This window comes from Chamaea fasciata, unplaced genomic scaffold, assembly GCF_029207755.1.
Source record: "Chamaea fasciata isolate MVZ Bird 193981 ecotype frontalis unplaced genomic scaffold, bChaFas1.0.hap1 SCAF_7, whole genome shotgun sequence".
Classification (NCBI taxonomy): domain Eukaryota; kingdom Metazoa; phylum Chordata; class Aves; order Passeriformes; family Sylviidae; genus Chamaea; species Chamaea fasciata.
In genome coordinates, this window is record NW_027094092.1 from 6430332 (window position 1) to 6444089 (window position 13758).

Below are 13758 nucleotides of genomic sequence, written 5' to 3' on the forward strand. Positions count from 1 at the left end.
GGCGGGGGAAGCTTTTTACAGCAGGAGCCAAAAAAAAAAAAAAAAAAAAAAAAAAAAAAAATCTGGAGGACATGAAACTCGGAACGGGAGGTGGAGGAGAAGAAGGAGGCGAGGGGCTCCCACCCTCCCGTGCCCCGGCAGTCCCGGCCCGCAGCCGCTTCGAAAGATCGGGACGGGCCAATGGGCGGGAGTGGGAGGGCGGCGGGACAGCCGGGATTGGCGCTGGGGCTCGGCTGATCCCGCTGGGAGAGCCCCGGGCACCGAGCGGAGCCGGGGGGGGCGGGGGGCGCCGGGGAAAGGAGGGCGGGATACCGGGCAAGGGGGGAGGAGGAAGCTGAATTTGGGGTGGGGGGATGCCGGGAGGGAGGAGAATGCCGAGGGAGAAAAGATGATGCCGGGAGAGGGAGGGGATGCCGAGGGAGGAGAATGCCCGGGGGGGGGATGCCCGAGAGGGGGGGTGCGAGGGGGGGTGTGGGTGGAAGGGGCCGAGCTTCCCTCAAAACACAGGGCTATGTGCGAGGATAAAGTGCATCAGTGCGGGGACAGCCAGCCTAGGGGGCACTTCCGAGCAGGCGGAGAGAAGCGAGAAACAAAGGGAAAGGAGGACATGAGCGAAGGCGAAGGGAGGGAGCAGGGCATCAGCTGAGTTCAATCCCGCCAGGAAATCTCTTCCCCTCCGGCACGTCCCCGAGAGGCGCAGGGACAGGTCTTCCCCCCCCCCCCCTTCCCCTCTTTGGTCAAGAAGACAAAGAATCGAGTGGCCCCATGGGGAAAGGGGGTGAACAAGGGGGGGATTCGGGGGAGCCGGCGGCACAGATCCGCTTCTACACCTGGGAGGAGATCCAAAAGCACAACCTGAGGACGGATAAGTGGCTGGTGATAGAGCGAAAGGTTTATAATGTCACCAAGTGGGCAAACAGGCACCCGGGGGGCCAGCGAGTGATCAGCCACTGCGCCGGCGAAGATGCCACGGTAAGGACCGACCCCCGCGGCTCTCCCGGCTCCAGCAGCATCCTCTGACAGCTCCTTCCCTCCCCGAAGGGAGCCAGCTGCCTGCTGTCCCCTGTCCCCATCTCCCCGACACCTGCTGGACACCCGGCTCACCCCTTTCGCTGCTCCCAGCTCGGTCCAAGCGGATGCAGGTCCCCCCCTGGAGCCGTGGTGTCTGGAGGATGGGTTGGTAGGGATTGCTCTGCATAAATCCTGCTAGTTTGCCTTTGTGTCCTGCTTGTGCCATGCGTCGAGCCCTGAATTCAGGAGCAAAGTGTCCCAAATCTCCTCTTTTCCAGTGTGGAGGTTGTGACATGCGGAGTCACAGAGCCAAGTACAGGGAGGGTTAAACAGAGGCCAGGCTGTGTCTCAAAGTTGCTTCTGTGAGGAGGCTTTAAAACAAGGAGCTTTTTAGCTTTTTTTTTTTCCCCAGGAGAAAATTCTCCGGAGAATTTGGTTACAGGTTGCTACAGAAAAGAGGGGGGGGGGGGGGGAATAAAAAAAGCAGCAAACCATTTGCTGCTGCTCCAGCAGCTTCTTTGCTGGGTTTGGTCACCTCTCAGGTTTCAGGAACGTAAAAGATAAGAAACCAAACAACAACAAAAAAACCCCGAACCTTGAAACAGGAACAAATTAGAAATAAATTGTTTTGTTGTCTGGAGTTCCCCTTAAAACCACCTTCCTCAGAAGTGCATCCAGAGAGCATGTTCTCCCCTCAGGGCGTGTTAATGAAATCCAAGCTGCCTTAGAGCTCTTCCCAAAACGTGCAGAGACCAAGCAGGAACAGGAACTGCTGGTCTCCCACGGCTCCTGACACTTTAGCAACAGGAGGCTTCATGTGTGACAAAATTTGGCAGAACCCTCCCTTTCCATCAGCCCCCATTTCCCTGTGTCCTGTGGTTATTTTGCATTCTTTTCCTTGAAGCACTGAGCTGCATTTTGGCCCTTCTGTCCCTTTTCAGTAAATCCTCTGAATGAATAGCTTTCTCCCTCAGAAAAATGGGCTAGGTTTTGCTTTCAATTGCTTAAACACAGAGCTGCTGAAACAGGAGGAGTTTGACTCCTATCCCCAAGAATTTAACTCCAATATCTCCATTAGCAACCAAAAAGCATCTGCTACTGCAGTTGTCTGGAATCCTTGAAAGGGAGGCTGAAACACAGGTTGGTGGTTCCAGGATTGCTGGTTCTCCTCCCACCTCCCCACCCTACATTGCATCCCACACTCCATGAAGGCAGGGCCTTAAAAATGCCCTGAAATCACCGCTTCGAGCACTAAACCAGGATTGGCATCAGTTTTCAGCTTCCCTGTGGTGAACAACCATTTACAGCCAGAAAACCCATTCTCTCATTCAGGGGGAAAAAGGCTTGGCCTTGACCCTGTGTGGGTTTAGATTGGATTTTAGAAGGAATTTTTTTTTTTTTTTTGTGAGGGTGGGGAGGCCCTGGCACAGGTTGTCCAAAGAAGCTGTGGTTCCCCCATCCCTGGGAAATGTCCCAGGCCAGGCTAGATGGGATTTGGAGCAACCTGGTCTGTGGAAGGTGTCCTTGCCCATGGCAGGGGACTGGAAAGAGATGATTTTTGAAGTCCCTTCCAACCAAAGCATTCCATGGGTCTGATTTTTTTTAAACACAACATCCGAGTCTGGGCCAACCTGTTCTGGTGTCACCTCATGCACAGAACACAAAGGCAGGGACACTTCGCAGTGTCTCTGTCCCAGAGGTGTTCAGGGATGTATAACAAAATCCTCGTGCTGACTACTCTAAGCACTCCCAATGCTCAAGTACAGCCCATATCTCAATTATACAAAGCTTTTTTCTCACCAAAAGCAGCTGGAATAATTCCCACATCCCATAAAACACTTCGGCTTATTTGGTCAGTAGATCACAAAGTTGGGAGGTCAAGTGCCCATATCACACAGCATTTCCCAGGGATTATTTTTTCCCTTAAGCTTTTTATCTCCTGCAGTACAGAACTGAGAACAATTCCAAAATTTGGGACCTATTAGTACAGGAGCTTCATGGGATATACATAACAAAAATCCAATCCTTCCATCATTTGCAGGATCTCCAGGCAGTGAGCACCCAGTCTGACCTCCAAAGACTTTTTTATTCTCAGCAGTTAAAATAATACTGAATCAACATTTTTTAACAGTTCTTATGTGTCGCCCTCTCTCTCTTTCCCTTTCTTTCCCCCTTTTTTTTTTTTTCACACAGAACTGCAGAGCCTTGCAGTAAGCACAGTCAGCTATTCACTTCCCCCCTCATTCTGCTTTTCCCTCCTCTTTCACATCTTCTGCAAATTGTTCCAGAGAGGGAAACCAAGAACAAGAGTAAACACTTCAGTGACACATTTCTGGATCCAAGTTTCTATTGATTTTGGTGGACTTTCAGCCAACCCCATTTTTGAATGCCAGACTTTTATGGAGGGCAGCTCCCAGAAGGGTCAGCTGGACACAGGAAGCACTTTCCAGTCTGCCCTTTCTCTTTAGAGCCAGGAGGGAGATATTAGTTGGTCCCTACAATCAATAGGCAATGGGACAAAGGTGGAAAGGCTGGAGCATGGTTCTCCTGACTCCTGTTTCTAACGATTTTTTTTTTTCCATACTCTCTTAGCACTTCATGGAACCAATCTTTCCTGTTCTCCCAGGTGAATTCCAAGAGCTGACTCCAGTTCTGTGCAGCAAGGAAAGGGCAAGGACAGAGTGAGGGTTTCTGATCTGGGTTAGCTTTCTGTCCCAGCTGCTGTCCTTGGGGTTAAAATTCCAACTGCGCCATGTGAAAAGATCTGGCCAAGATCTCACTACGAGCATCAGGCACCTGGTGGGATACAGGCAGACAAAAATATGTGGAAAGGGGAAGGAATAGAGAAAGAGTCTGATAAACTCATGAATGCCAGGATCAAAATGACTCCACAAACAAGACATTATTCTTCTGAAAAGTCACCACTTTTTCCTCAGCTGTTTTACTGCTGGGATCTCCAGGCCTGGCCAAAATACCCAGGAGTATTTTTTGTGTTTGCAGTCACATTCAGCTTCAGTCACCACAGTCACCCCCTCTCTTGACTTGCCTCCAGGAGCAGACTTTCCAAGGGTATTTATATCCTACGAGGAGGGATTTGCACAAATTCCCCTCTGCCTACCTTCTAAGGGAATTAACAGGATTTAAGTATTTAGTTGCTTAGAAAGAATTTCTTGAGGTGCCTTTCACCATATGGCTGGATGCCATCCCAGGTCTCACCGTTCCCAGGACAGCAAATTCATCAGGCTTTAGTGGAATTAATGTCCCAAAAAGTGATCACAGAGCTGGAGGTCACCTGGCCCCCCTCTTCCACAGGTTCCACAACTGCTAGAGGTGGGTGGGAATGACACAGTGAATAGGAAGCACATCTTACTCCTGGATCTCACACAGTTCCTCCTGTTTCCACTCCAGGATGCATTCCAGGCCTTCCATATCAATCCCACCTTGGTGCAGAAGTTTCTCAAGCCGCTGCTTATCGGAGAACTCGCTCCGGGGGAGCCCAGCCAGGACCGAGACAAAAATGTGAGTATTTATTCCTCAACTGGCTTCTGGGTGGTTATTCCCACCATTTCCCATGGTTTGGGTTTGAAGGGACTTTAAAGTTCATTCAGTCCCAAACCCCTGCCATGGGGAGAGCATCCCTTCTTAGGATGATCTCCAGAGAGGGAGAGAAATTCTCAGTGACTGAACATCTTTATGTAGAGTATTTTCATCTTATCATGGATTCAAATATGTGTGCAAAGGAGGTGACACTTTTGGCTGTACAAACCTTTTCTTTCCCACAGAGCCACCAACAGCCAATTTCTGGCAGCCCATTCCAGGCACCCAGGCTGGACTGAGCCCATCCTGAAGGGAAATGTGAACTGAGACATGGGATGGGAAATGTGCACCTGCTCTGGTGACTGTGGTCCCTTCTGCTGCTCCTTTGCTGGTGACCAAGTACCAAAACACAAGTCCCCAGATGTCTCATTTTGGTGGCCTTGCTACCATCACCAGGGCAGCTCTGTATTCTTGCTTATCCATTATTCAGGCCCAGAGCATGGCACAGCTGGCTCTGGCCAGGAAACTCAATCCTGCCCTGTTGTTTGTGGCTGGCCATGATTGTGATATATCTGTGTCACTCACAATAGAGGGGACAACGCTGGGGCCCAGTGACCCAGGAATGCTCCTCATGGATGGCTGCACAGGAGCTGGCCCATGGATTGAATGGATGACGGGTGATAGTGGGTGCTCATTATCAGAGCTCTGCAAATAGGCACAATAGCACTGAATTCCCTCTTGCTCCTCCTTAGTGCTTAGGAAGCTCATCAGGTGACATGACACTCAACAGAGCTTGGATTACTCTCCTGGCTAAAGGTCAGGATGTGGGCTCTGACCGGTCAGGGTGTTTATTCATAGGAATGCAGGGCAAAAAGCTGGAATATGGAGCCAGGGTCCTTAGCATGGAGTTCATCCTCCCTGCATCCATCCCACAACTCAGTCAGACTCACTTCCAAGCCTCACCCTGCTCTTATCTGTCCTGTTGCAGTCCCAGCTGGTGGAGGATTTCCGGACCCTGCGGAAGACAGCGGAGGACATGAACCTGTTCCGAGCCAGCCCCTTGTTCTTCTCCCTTTACCTGGGCCACATCATTGCCATGGAAGTTTTGGCTTGGCTCATGGTTTCCTACTTCGGAACCAGCTGGATCACAACTCTCATCCTTGCCTGCATCCTTACAACTTCCCAGGTGACAAGAGAGATCTTCCTCGCCCTTCCAACGTGCCCTCCATCTCCATTTCTTTCCTACTTAGCTCTGATTCCCAATAGCTTCCTAACTATCTGGTTTCCCCTCATCCCAGGCCCAGGCAGGGTGGCTGCAACATGATTTTGGACATCTCTCTGTCTTCAAGAAGTCTTCCTGGAACCACATTGTCCACAAGTTTGTCATTGGGCACCTGAAGGTAAAGGGAATTATGGAGCCAGAGAATTCTGGGAATGCATCACTTTGGCTGTGGCAGAGTAGGAAAGGGAAGCTCTCAACCTTCCCAGAGTGAGCAGAGGCACAAAAAAAGTTGGTGACCATTGCCCATGGAGCAAACTGCTATAGTGGAAGGCGTCCCTCCCCATGGCAGGGGTTTGGGACTGGATGAACTTTAAAGTCCCTTCAAACCCAAACCATTTCAGAATTTTCTGGGAAGACACAGTGGCCTGTAACTCACTCAGAGTGTATTTATTCCATGTTCTTTCAATACGGATGATCCTTAGGGATCCCTCTGGAAGCAGCAGTCGCATAGCAACCAACAACTCCACCACTCCCTGCTTACTGCTCTTTCCAAAGCAAATCCCACTTTGGCCACAATCTGAGTCACATTTCTTTAGTTCCCATGAATGGTTGGGTAATCCCACCTTGGGAGCAGCTCTCCATGGATGAAAACTCCTTGTTCTCCTTGCCCAGGGTGCCTCTGCAAACTGGTGGAACCACCGCCACTTCCAGCATCACGCCAAGCCCAACATCTTCCAGAAGGACCCAGATGTGAACATGCTGCACATTTTTGTCCTGGGAGACACGCAGCCCGTTGAGGTAAGGAAAAGTGGGGAAAACATGGAAAACTACTGTCCGAGAGGGCCTCAGAGAGTGGTTGCGCAAATCCAGGAGTTGGCTCCCATTGTTAGACATGACTTACACAGGCAGGACTTCCAGGAATGCTAGAAAGGAAATGCTTAATCCAGGGATTTCGTCTGGCTATGTTGTCTGACAGGAGTTTGGAGCCAACCCTTGGGCTGAGGAGCAGCATTGACTACTAATTCCAATCCATTTCCTTTCCCCTGACCACAGGAGAAAAAGTGTCCTGAGTTAACTTGGGAAAAATAATGCAGATGGGACTGGAGAGAAAGCAAAAAGCCACTAAAGGCCACTTCATCCTGCTGGCTTGAAGTATCAACATGAGGGGGAAATACAGCATTTCTCAGTATTCCAGCAGGAGCATTTCAAAACTGACCTTCCATTTCCATAGCAAATATCTTCAGCATCAAGTGATTTTAATTTTAATTCAGTCCACCCCTCCAGAGCAAAAATATTTACTGCCTGCTTATAAAAACCTACCCAAAGCACTTTATCATGGTGTTTTTCACAATGGAACAAGGATTTCTAGTTTTAAAAACAAAAACCCTTGAAAATGGACAAGCAGCAAGGACAACACAGGGAACTACAACATTAAAATGGTTTTTCAGCCACATTTTGTGTTATTGAGAAAGCAGACCATGGCTCTTCTGCTTAAAGGAAAACCTAAACATTTGCGGTAACAAGGAAAACTGCATTTCTACCTCAAAATACCTGATATTAGGCCAGAATCAGTCTATTCCAGTATTCTCACATTGGTATAAAATCCTTCTCCAAATGATGCCAAGCGCAGAGTCTTGCGGAACTCAGCTCGGAAGGAATAATGTGCCTGATTTATTGGTGTTACAAGTCTTCCCTTCAAAAAATCAGACTTTATGCCTATCATGTTCATATTAGTAAAGATGGAGGTGCTGGCAGCCCTTCTCACAGACACAGGGATGGCAGAAGGTAAAGTGCATCAAAATTCCACCAAGTAAATAAAACCTATCTTTAAAAATTGAGTTTACATCTAACACAATGACAAAGTCAGGACATTTAATCACACCAAATCTCTTCTTACCCGCGGGTGAGAATTCAGTCAAAACTCCCTGGTCAATAAATTAAGAACTATTACAGAGAACCTGCTTTTACCTGGGAATGTCCCAATCCCAGGCTGAGCTGTCTCTTTGTGTCCTGCAGTATGGCAAGAAGAAGCTGAAGTACCTGCCTTACAACCACCAGCACGAGTACTTCTTCCTCAGTGAGTATCCACCCTCCTCTCTTCCCTTTTCCTGGAATGCCACTTGTCCTTTCCAGCCCTCACTGTGTGAGCAGAGCAGCTCCTCAAATCCCAACTCATCCCACCCTTCCTCAGGACCCTGTGGAGGTCCCAAGATCAGCTCAGGGACATCCAAGCACCTGGAACATTGTCCTATAGAGGAAGGGAATGCAAAACAGCTGAGGCTGGGAATAACCTCCATGTGAGAGGCTCCATGGAAAAACTGCACATTCCCAGTTGCATGGAAGCAGTCCCTCATGTCACACCCCTTCCCACCCCTCTGATGGCCAAACCATTTCCCTTTGCCTTGCAGTCTTCCCGCCTCTGCTCATTCCTGTGTATTTCCAAATCCAAATCATCTCGACCATGATCAGGCGCAGGTTCTGGGCGGTGAGTGAAACATTCCCTCCATCCTTACGGGGTCTGGCCGGAAACTGGAACAGAGAGGGAGGCCAGGGGCCAGGCAGGAATTACTCAGTGCTTCCAACATCACCAGCAAGGACACGTTATCCAAGATGGGCAAAGTGATGCCTGGTGTGTTTTCTCTATCCCCCCAGGACCTGGCCTGGGCCATCAGCTACTACCTGCGCTACTTCATCACCTACATCCCGTTCTATGGTGTCCTGGGATCCCTGTGTCTCCTCACGTTTGTCAGGTAGGGGCTCAAAGGCATCCCTGCTGCTCTCCCATTCCTCCAGTGCTGTTTGAGCCTGACCTCAGCTCCGCTGTGTCCCACTGCTTCACTTTCCTGTCAGCATCTCCGAGTTCCAGCTCCTCTGGCACTCTTCCTGCATCTTCCCCTGCCCCATGATGGTCCAGCCAGGATTCTCCTGCCTTTCCTCATTCCCTGATCTCACACACTCCTGATCCCACTTTGGTTATGCCTGGACCCTCCCAGAGTGCCTCATCCCACCCTCTTCCCAGCTGACTGTGGAGGTAATTCTGTGCATGCTCCAAGTCAGAAATCAAGCTGGAAAACTTATCACAACCAGCCCATTATTCCCAAAATTTCTGATGAAACTCGAAGTGCAGGGGGAAAAAAAAAAGCAAAATTGGATCATCTGCTCTTACAGAAAACAAGCCTCGAACAAGGATGATTCCAGGCAATTCCTTGTTAGCATCCATCCAATCTCTGCTGTTCCCTGCAAACCCCACTCTAATTACCTGATGTCCCCACTTCCAGTAGAAATTGTCATGATTTTTCCTGGTTTTGCAGGTTTCTGGAGAGTCACTGGTTCGTGTGGGTCACCCAGATGAATCACATTCCAATGGAAATTGATTCTGAGAAGCACAGAGACTGGCTGAGCTCCCAGGTAACTGAGAGGAGGGAAAAACACCCCTGACTCACACCGAAATGGGATTTACTCAAAGAGTGTGAGAGTTACCATCACCCCAAGTGTTACCACCATCCCTTACTAGGATAGAGTGTCTTGTCCATGACTTCTCCCATAAAGATGTTCCTCCCAGAGCCAGCAGCAATGCTGGGGAAAGACATGGAATTCCAAAGTTCTGCAATTACTTTGACAATCAAAAAGTTACCTGCCCCTGAAGGCAAGTCCAGAGAAGGGGTGACTGTGGTGACTGAAGCTGGATGTGACTGCAAATCCAAAATCCATTCCTGGGGTGTTTTGGCCAGGCCTGTAGATCCCAGCAATAAAACAGCTGAGGAAAAAATTTTGACTTTTCATTTTGGAGCCTGCCTTTGTCCTTTTGTTCTGGAAGAGGAGTGACTGAGTGCTCCATTTCCTCTTTTTTGTTCTAGAATCAAATCCTTGATATTTGGGCAGTTGTATCTCCCTGCAAAACCAAGTAAAATGTGTGACCGAGGAACCTAATAAAAAACTTGATTGAATTTTAAGAAAAAATATCTAATTTTATGGTCATTAATGGCAAGAATACCTAAGGAATATTCTCAGAATATCGCACTTAAGGCAAACTGCAGGGTAATAACTACACGGGGATGGGGAAGCTTTGTGTCCATGCATTTTCCTCCTGTTTTCCACCTTGGTACTGCTGTCAACCCTCTAATCTACAATGGGAGAGGCTGAGATTTAAGAATCTGGGCTTGGGCTGCTACATCACTTCACCCCTAGTGAGAATTTGATTACCTGAGGCCCTGAGGGAGGATTAAAGCTCCCCTTGCTGCACCCAGCAGGCCCAGCAAGGCAGGCTCTGCACTCCCAGAGCTCAGGGACGAGGAATCTCACCCTGGTTTTGGGATGAGACATCCCTAATCCTCAGTTTTCTCTCTCCCTGGCAGATGGCAGCGACCTGCAACATTGAGCAGTCCTTTTTCAACGACTGGTTCACCGGGCACCTGAACTTCCAGATCGAGCACCAGTGAGTACAGAGCCGGGATCACGAGGGCACTGCCAGCTTGTCACAGCCCAGGGGAGGGAATGATGAGTTGGGGCAGGATTGTATACCAAGGAAACAGAGTCTCAGACCACACAGGGATGGAAGTTGTGGCTGCCCCGTCCCTGGAAGCGCTCAAGCCCAGGCTGGATGGGGCTTGGAGCAACCTGCACTAGTGGAAGGTGACCCTGCCCACAGCAGGGCAGGAACTGAATGAGCTTTAAGATCCCTTCCCACCCAAACCATTCTATGATAGTCTGCTTCTATTACAGCCATGACATTTTTCTCTCTTGCTTCAAAACTTTCACTCTCACAGCCTTAATTTGGGTTTAACTAGGAGTCATCATTATGCATCTAGTAGTTATAAAAGCTGTGGGCTCAAATCCCAAGCATCCACCTCAGAAAACTCCCCTCCCCTAAAGGACTCCAGTGTTTTATAGAATGTGGGACTGTGTAGGATGCTGGGTAACAGATTCCAGAAAAAAAACATGGAAAACAGGGCCATATGGACAGTCTGTTGCCAATGGCAACAGCAAATGTAAAAGAAATGGCTTTTAGGGTGAGGCTGGCTGGTTTGGGAGCCAGCTTAGGAAATCTCCATGGAAGAGCATAGGCCAAGGTGCCCCCAAAATCCTTCTTTACCTGCTTCCAGAAGTGGAAAAGCAGGTCACTGGGAATTCAGTTCAGCAAGAAACAATTATTCCCAGAGGAATGGACAGCCATCTCTGAGGCTCTTCCCTCACTCCTGCTGCTCTCTCATTGCACTCGTGTTCCTTCTTGCGCAAACTGGCTTTCAGTGTGTCCTGAGCATGGCTTTGCCTTGGGCATGACAGGAAAATCAGTTTTCATCACCTTTTGAGACAGAGGAGTGTAAAGCAGGGGTGTCTTTGTGCCTCCCTTCCTTTCTTTGTGCAGCTTGAGGAGGCGGCACCAACAATGAGCCCCTGAGGATGCAAACCCTAATGCCCATCCCTTGTCACTTGTCTTGTGGGTTTTCTCAGCTTTGTTTTCTCAGCTTTGTTTTCTCTCTCTCCTCTCCAGCCTGTTTCCAACAATGCCACGGCACAACTTCTGGAAGGTGAAGCCTTTGGTGAAGTCATTATGTGCCAAGTATGGAGTGCAGTATGAGGAGAAGCCTCTTGGAAAAGCGTTTGTAGACATCGTTGGGTAAGACCTTCCTGATCCCACCTGCAGCTCATTTCTCCAGGGACACCTGATATTTTCTAGCACAGAGGATCCAGGACATGGCAGACCCTTCAGAAATTTGTGTTGTTACTGTCAAAGTACCAAAAACTTGACCTATAGACAAACCTGACTGTGGCATCTGGGGACCTGGTGGCTCGGCAGCACTGGGATCGATCTTAGAGGGCTTTTCCAATCTTAAAGATTCTGATTTTTATCTGACAGCTGGTGGCTCCTGCTGTCGGGACCTGCCAGCAGATCTCCTGCTGCAAAGTGAGATGAATCAAAGGGAAACAGGTCAGGTTACAGCCCCTGCTGTGTCCCCTGAGAGCTCTGCCAGCAGCAACAGGCAATTCCCTACAGGCAGAGCTAGTCTAACAGTCCTTGTCAGCAAGCCTCGGTGTTAATGTTGCTGTCTCAGTTCCTCCGAGGGGAATAATTCATGGCAGGGAACATGAGAAAGCTCTGCAGTCCAGGCACCTCCTGCACAAACCACTCTGAGCATGGGCAGATTAAAGTGGGGTGGCCACAATGGGCAGGAGAGCTGGTTCCAAACCTGCTCTTGTCCTCAAATCCAGTCAGGGCAGGCCCATGCAGCACCAAGGCACAGTGGAGCGAAGCCTGGAGGCTCCCAGAACTTACAGCCCCTTCCAGTGCCTAAAAGGGCTCCAAAGGAGCTGGAGAGGGACTTTGGACACAGGTCTGGAGTGACAGGACAAGGGGGAATCACTTCACACTGACAGAGGGTGGGTTCTATGAGTGTGATCCTATGATTGATATTAAAATTCAGTAAACAGCCTTCACTGCAAGAAAAACACGACAGAGGCAAGATTCCCAAACTTCTCCTTTTCTTCCCACAGGTCCCTAAAGAAATCCGGAGATCTCTGGCTGGATGCTTATCTCCATAAGTGATCATGAATCTTTCTGGGGAGGTGTGAGTGACCGGGAGGGATGGGGGGGGTGGGGGAGTGGGAGGTATCACACTTGTGTCTTTTACTCTCAGACTCAGTCTAAATCCATGGTTGGAGGAGAGTTTCCTGTTTGTCAGCTGCTTCTAGTGCGGGCCCAGGCAACCTGTTTAATCCAGGCAGATTTAAAATGTGCTCCAGAGAGTGGAAAGCAAGGCCAGCAGTGCAAGGAACAGAAGGTTGGGAGACGATGATGATGAATGTTAAAAAAAGGGGCATTAATACCTGACCGTGACCTTCTTTTCACAAGATTCATTCTCATTCTGCCTAAACCACACAAACCCCGATTCACACCTAAGGGTTTTTAGGCCTCAGTGAGTGTTTGCAATCCAAGGACACCCCAGTCAGCTCATGCCTCTTTCCCATGTTTGTGTGAAAGAGGATTCACATCCCACAGGACTGGCAGCTGCTGGACTATGCTTCCAGCCCTGTCCAGAACCCAGCTCGCTCCTTTCCCTGTCTCTTTCCCTTCTCTAATCATAGCATCCCTTTAGTGCAAGCTGTGACTCTGGCCCTGCACAGCTAATCCCTAACCACAGCAGGGTTAACATAGCCGTGTTTTTAGGATCAGCCCCTCTTCCCAGGGTCGGTAGAAGATTTCTGGGTTTAAATAGCAAAATGTCTCCTTTAGGAGAGGGTCTGTTTTCTCTTTAATGAGCAGCAGGTCTGGCACGGAGAATTGCCAGTAAATCACACAAAAAGACCAAAACAATCACACAAGCAAAACTTGCTAATTGCTCCTCAGTGCTCCAGGGGAACCACAAATGGCCTTTTCACCATCCTGCCCAGCAGAAACCCAGAGTTCTGCCTGTCTGCACACGCCTGGCAGGCACTAAGCCTCTTCCTGCCTGCCCGAGGCCAGGAGCCATGGCTGTTCACGCTTCCCTTGGGAACAATCACAGAAGAAAAGGAGTTCTCCCTGCAAAAGGAAGAGCTGGAATCAGCCCTGTCCTGTACTGCTGATGTGAGACCTTTGGAGAACCCTCTTACAAGTTGTCTAAAACTCAATTTTCTGCCCAGCACCTAATTACCAAAATTCACCAATGGCTTATCAGGAGATATGGTTGAACAGCTTCCAGGTGCTTCTGGAACAGGTAACCTGACCCCAAATAAATCCAGGGGTTCAGGTTCAGCTGCAACACAACAGAAGAGAGATTTGGTTTAGTCCAACTGCCGTGGTTCCAAAAGCAGCCTCCAGCTCCAGCATCTGCCTCAGTGCTCCCTGGAAATACCAGGAAGGAGACTTTGGTTCCTTTGCATGCCTCATCACTTCCCTCAGCTCTGAAACTGGATCTTCTCTATCAAATCCCTGAATCCTAGCAGCATCCCACAGAATCAGCAAGGTGCTTCATCATGAACAGAGATGACTCTGGGACTGTGGCCAGCAT

At 49.4% G+C, this 13758-nt stretch overlaps 1 protein-coding gene across 1 annotated transcript; it reads left to right on the top strand.

The window, feature by feature from the left end:
* The first annotated feature begins 470 nt into the window (after window positions 1–470).
* On the top strand, window positions 471–12342 carry LOC136292060 (acyl-CoA 6-desaturase-like). Its single transcript, XM_066187305.1, has 12 exons — window positions 471–972; window positions 4420–4530; window positions 5537–5734; window positions 5847–5948; window positions 6443–6568; window positions 7787–7847; window positions 8179–8255; window positions 8423–8520; window positions 9082–9178; window positions 10126–10205; window positions 11262–11387; window positions 12263–12342. The coding sequence occupies exons 1-12, from the start codon at window positions 766–768 to the stop codon at window positions 12312–12314; spliced, it is 1335 nt and encodes a 444-aa protein (XP_066043402.1). The 5' UTR covers window positions 471–765; the 3' UTR covers window positions 12315–12342.
* Window positions 12343–13758: the final 1416 nt, after the last annotated feature.

Bases quoted from the DNA above. Each gene is read 5' to 3' on its own strand.
- LOC136292060 (XM_066187305.1), top strand. From the start codon at position 766: ATGGGGAAAGGGGGTGAACAAGGGGGGGATTCGGGGGAGCCGGCGGCA. The intron at 5,735-5,846 runs GTGACAAGAGAG...CCCTCATCCCAG, and splicing joins GCATCCTTACAACTTCCCAG to GCCCAGGCAGGGTGGCTGCA. The intron at 7,848-8,178 runs GTGAGTATCCAC...TTTGCCTTGCAG, and splicing joins GCACGAGTACTTCTTCCTCA to TCTTCCCGCCTCTGCTCATT.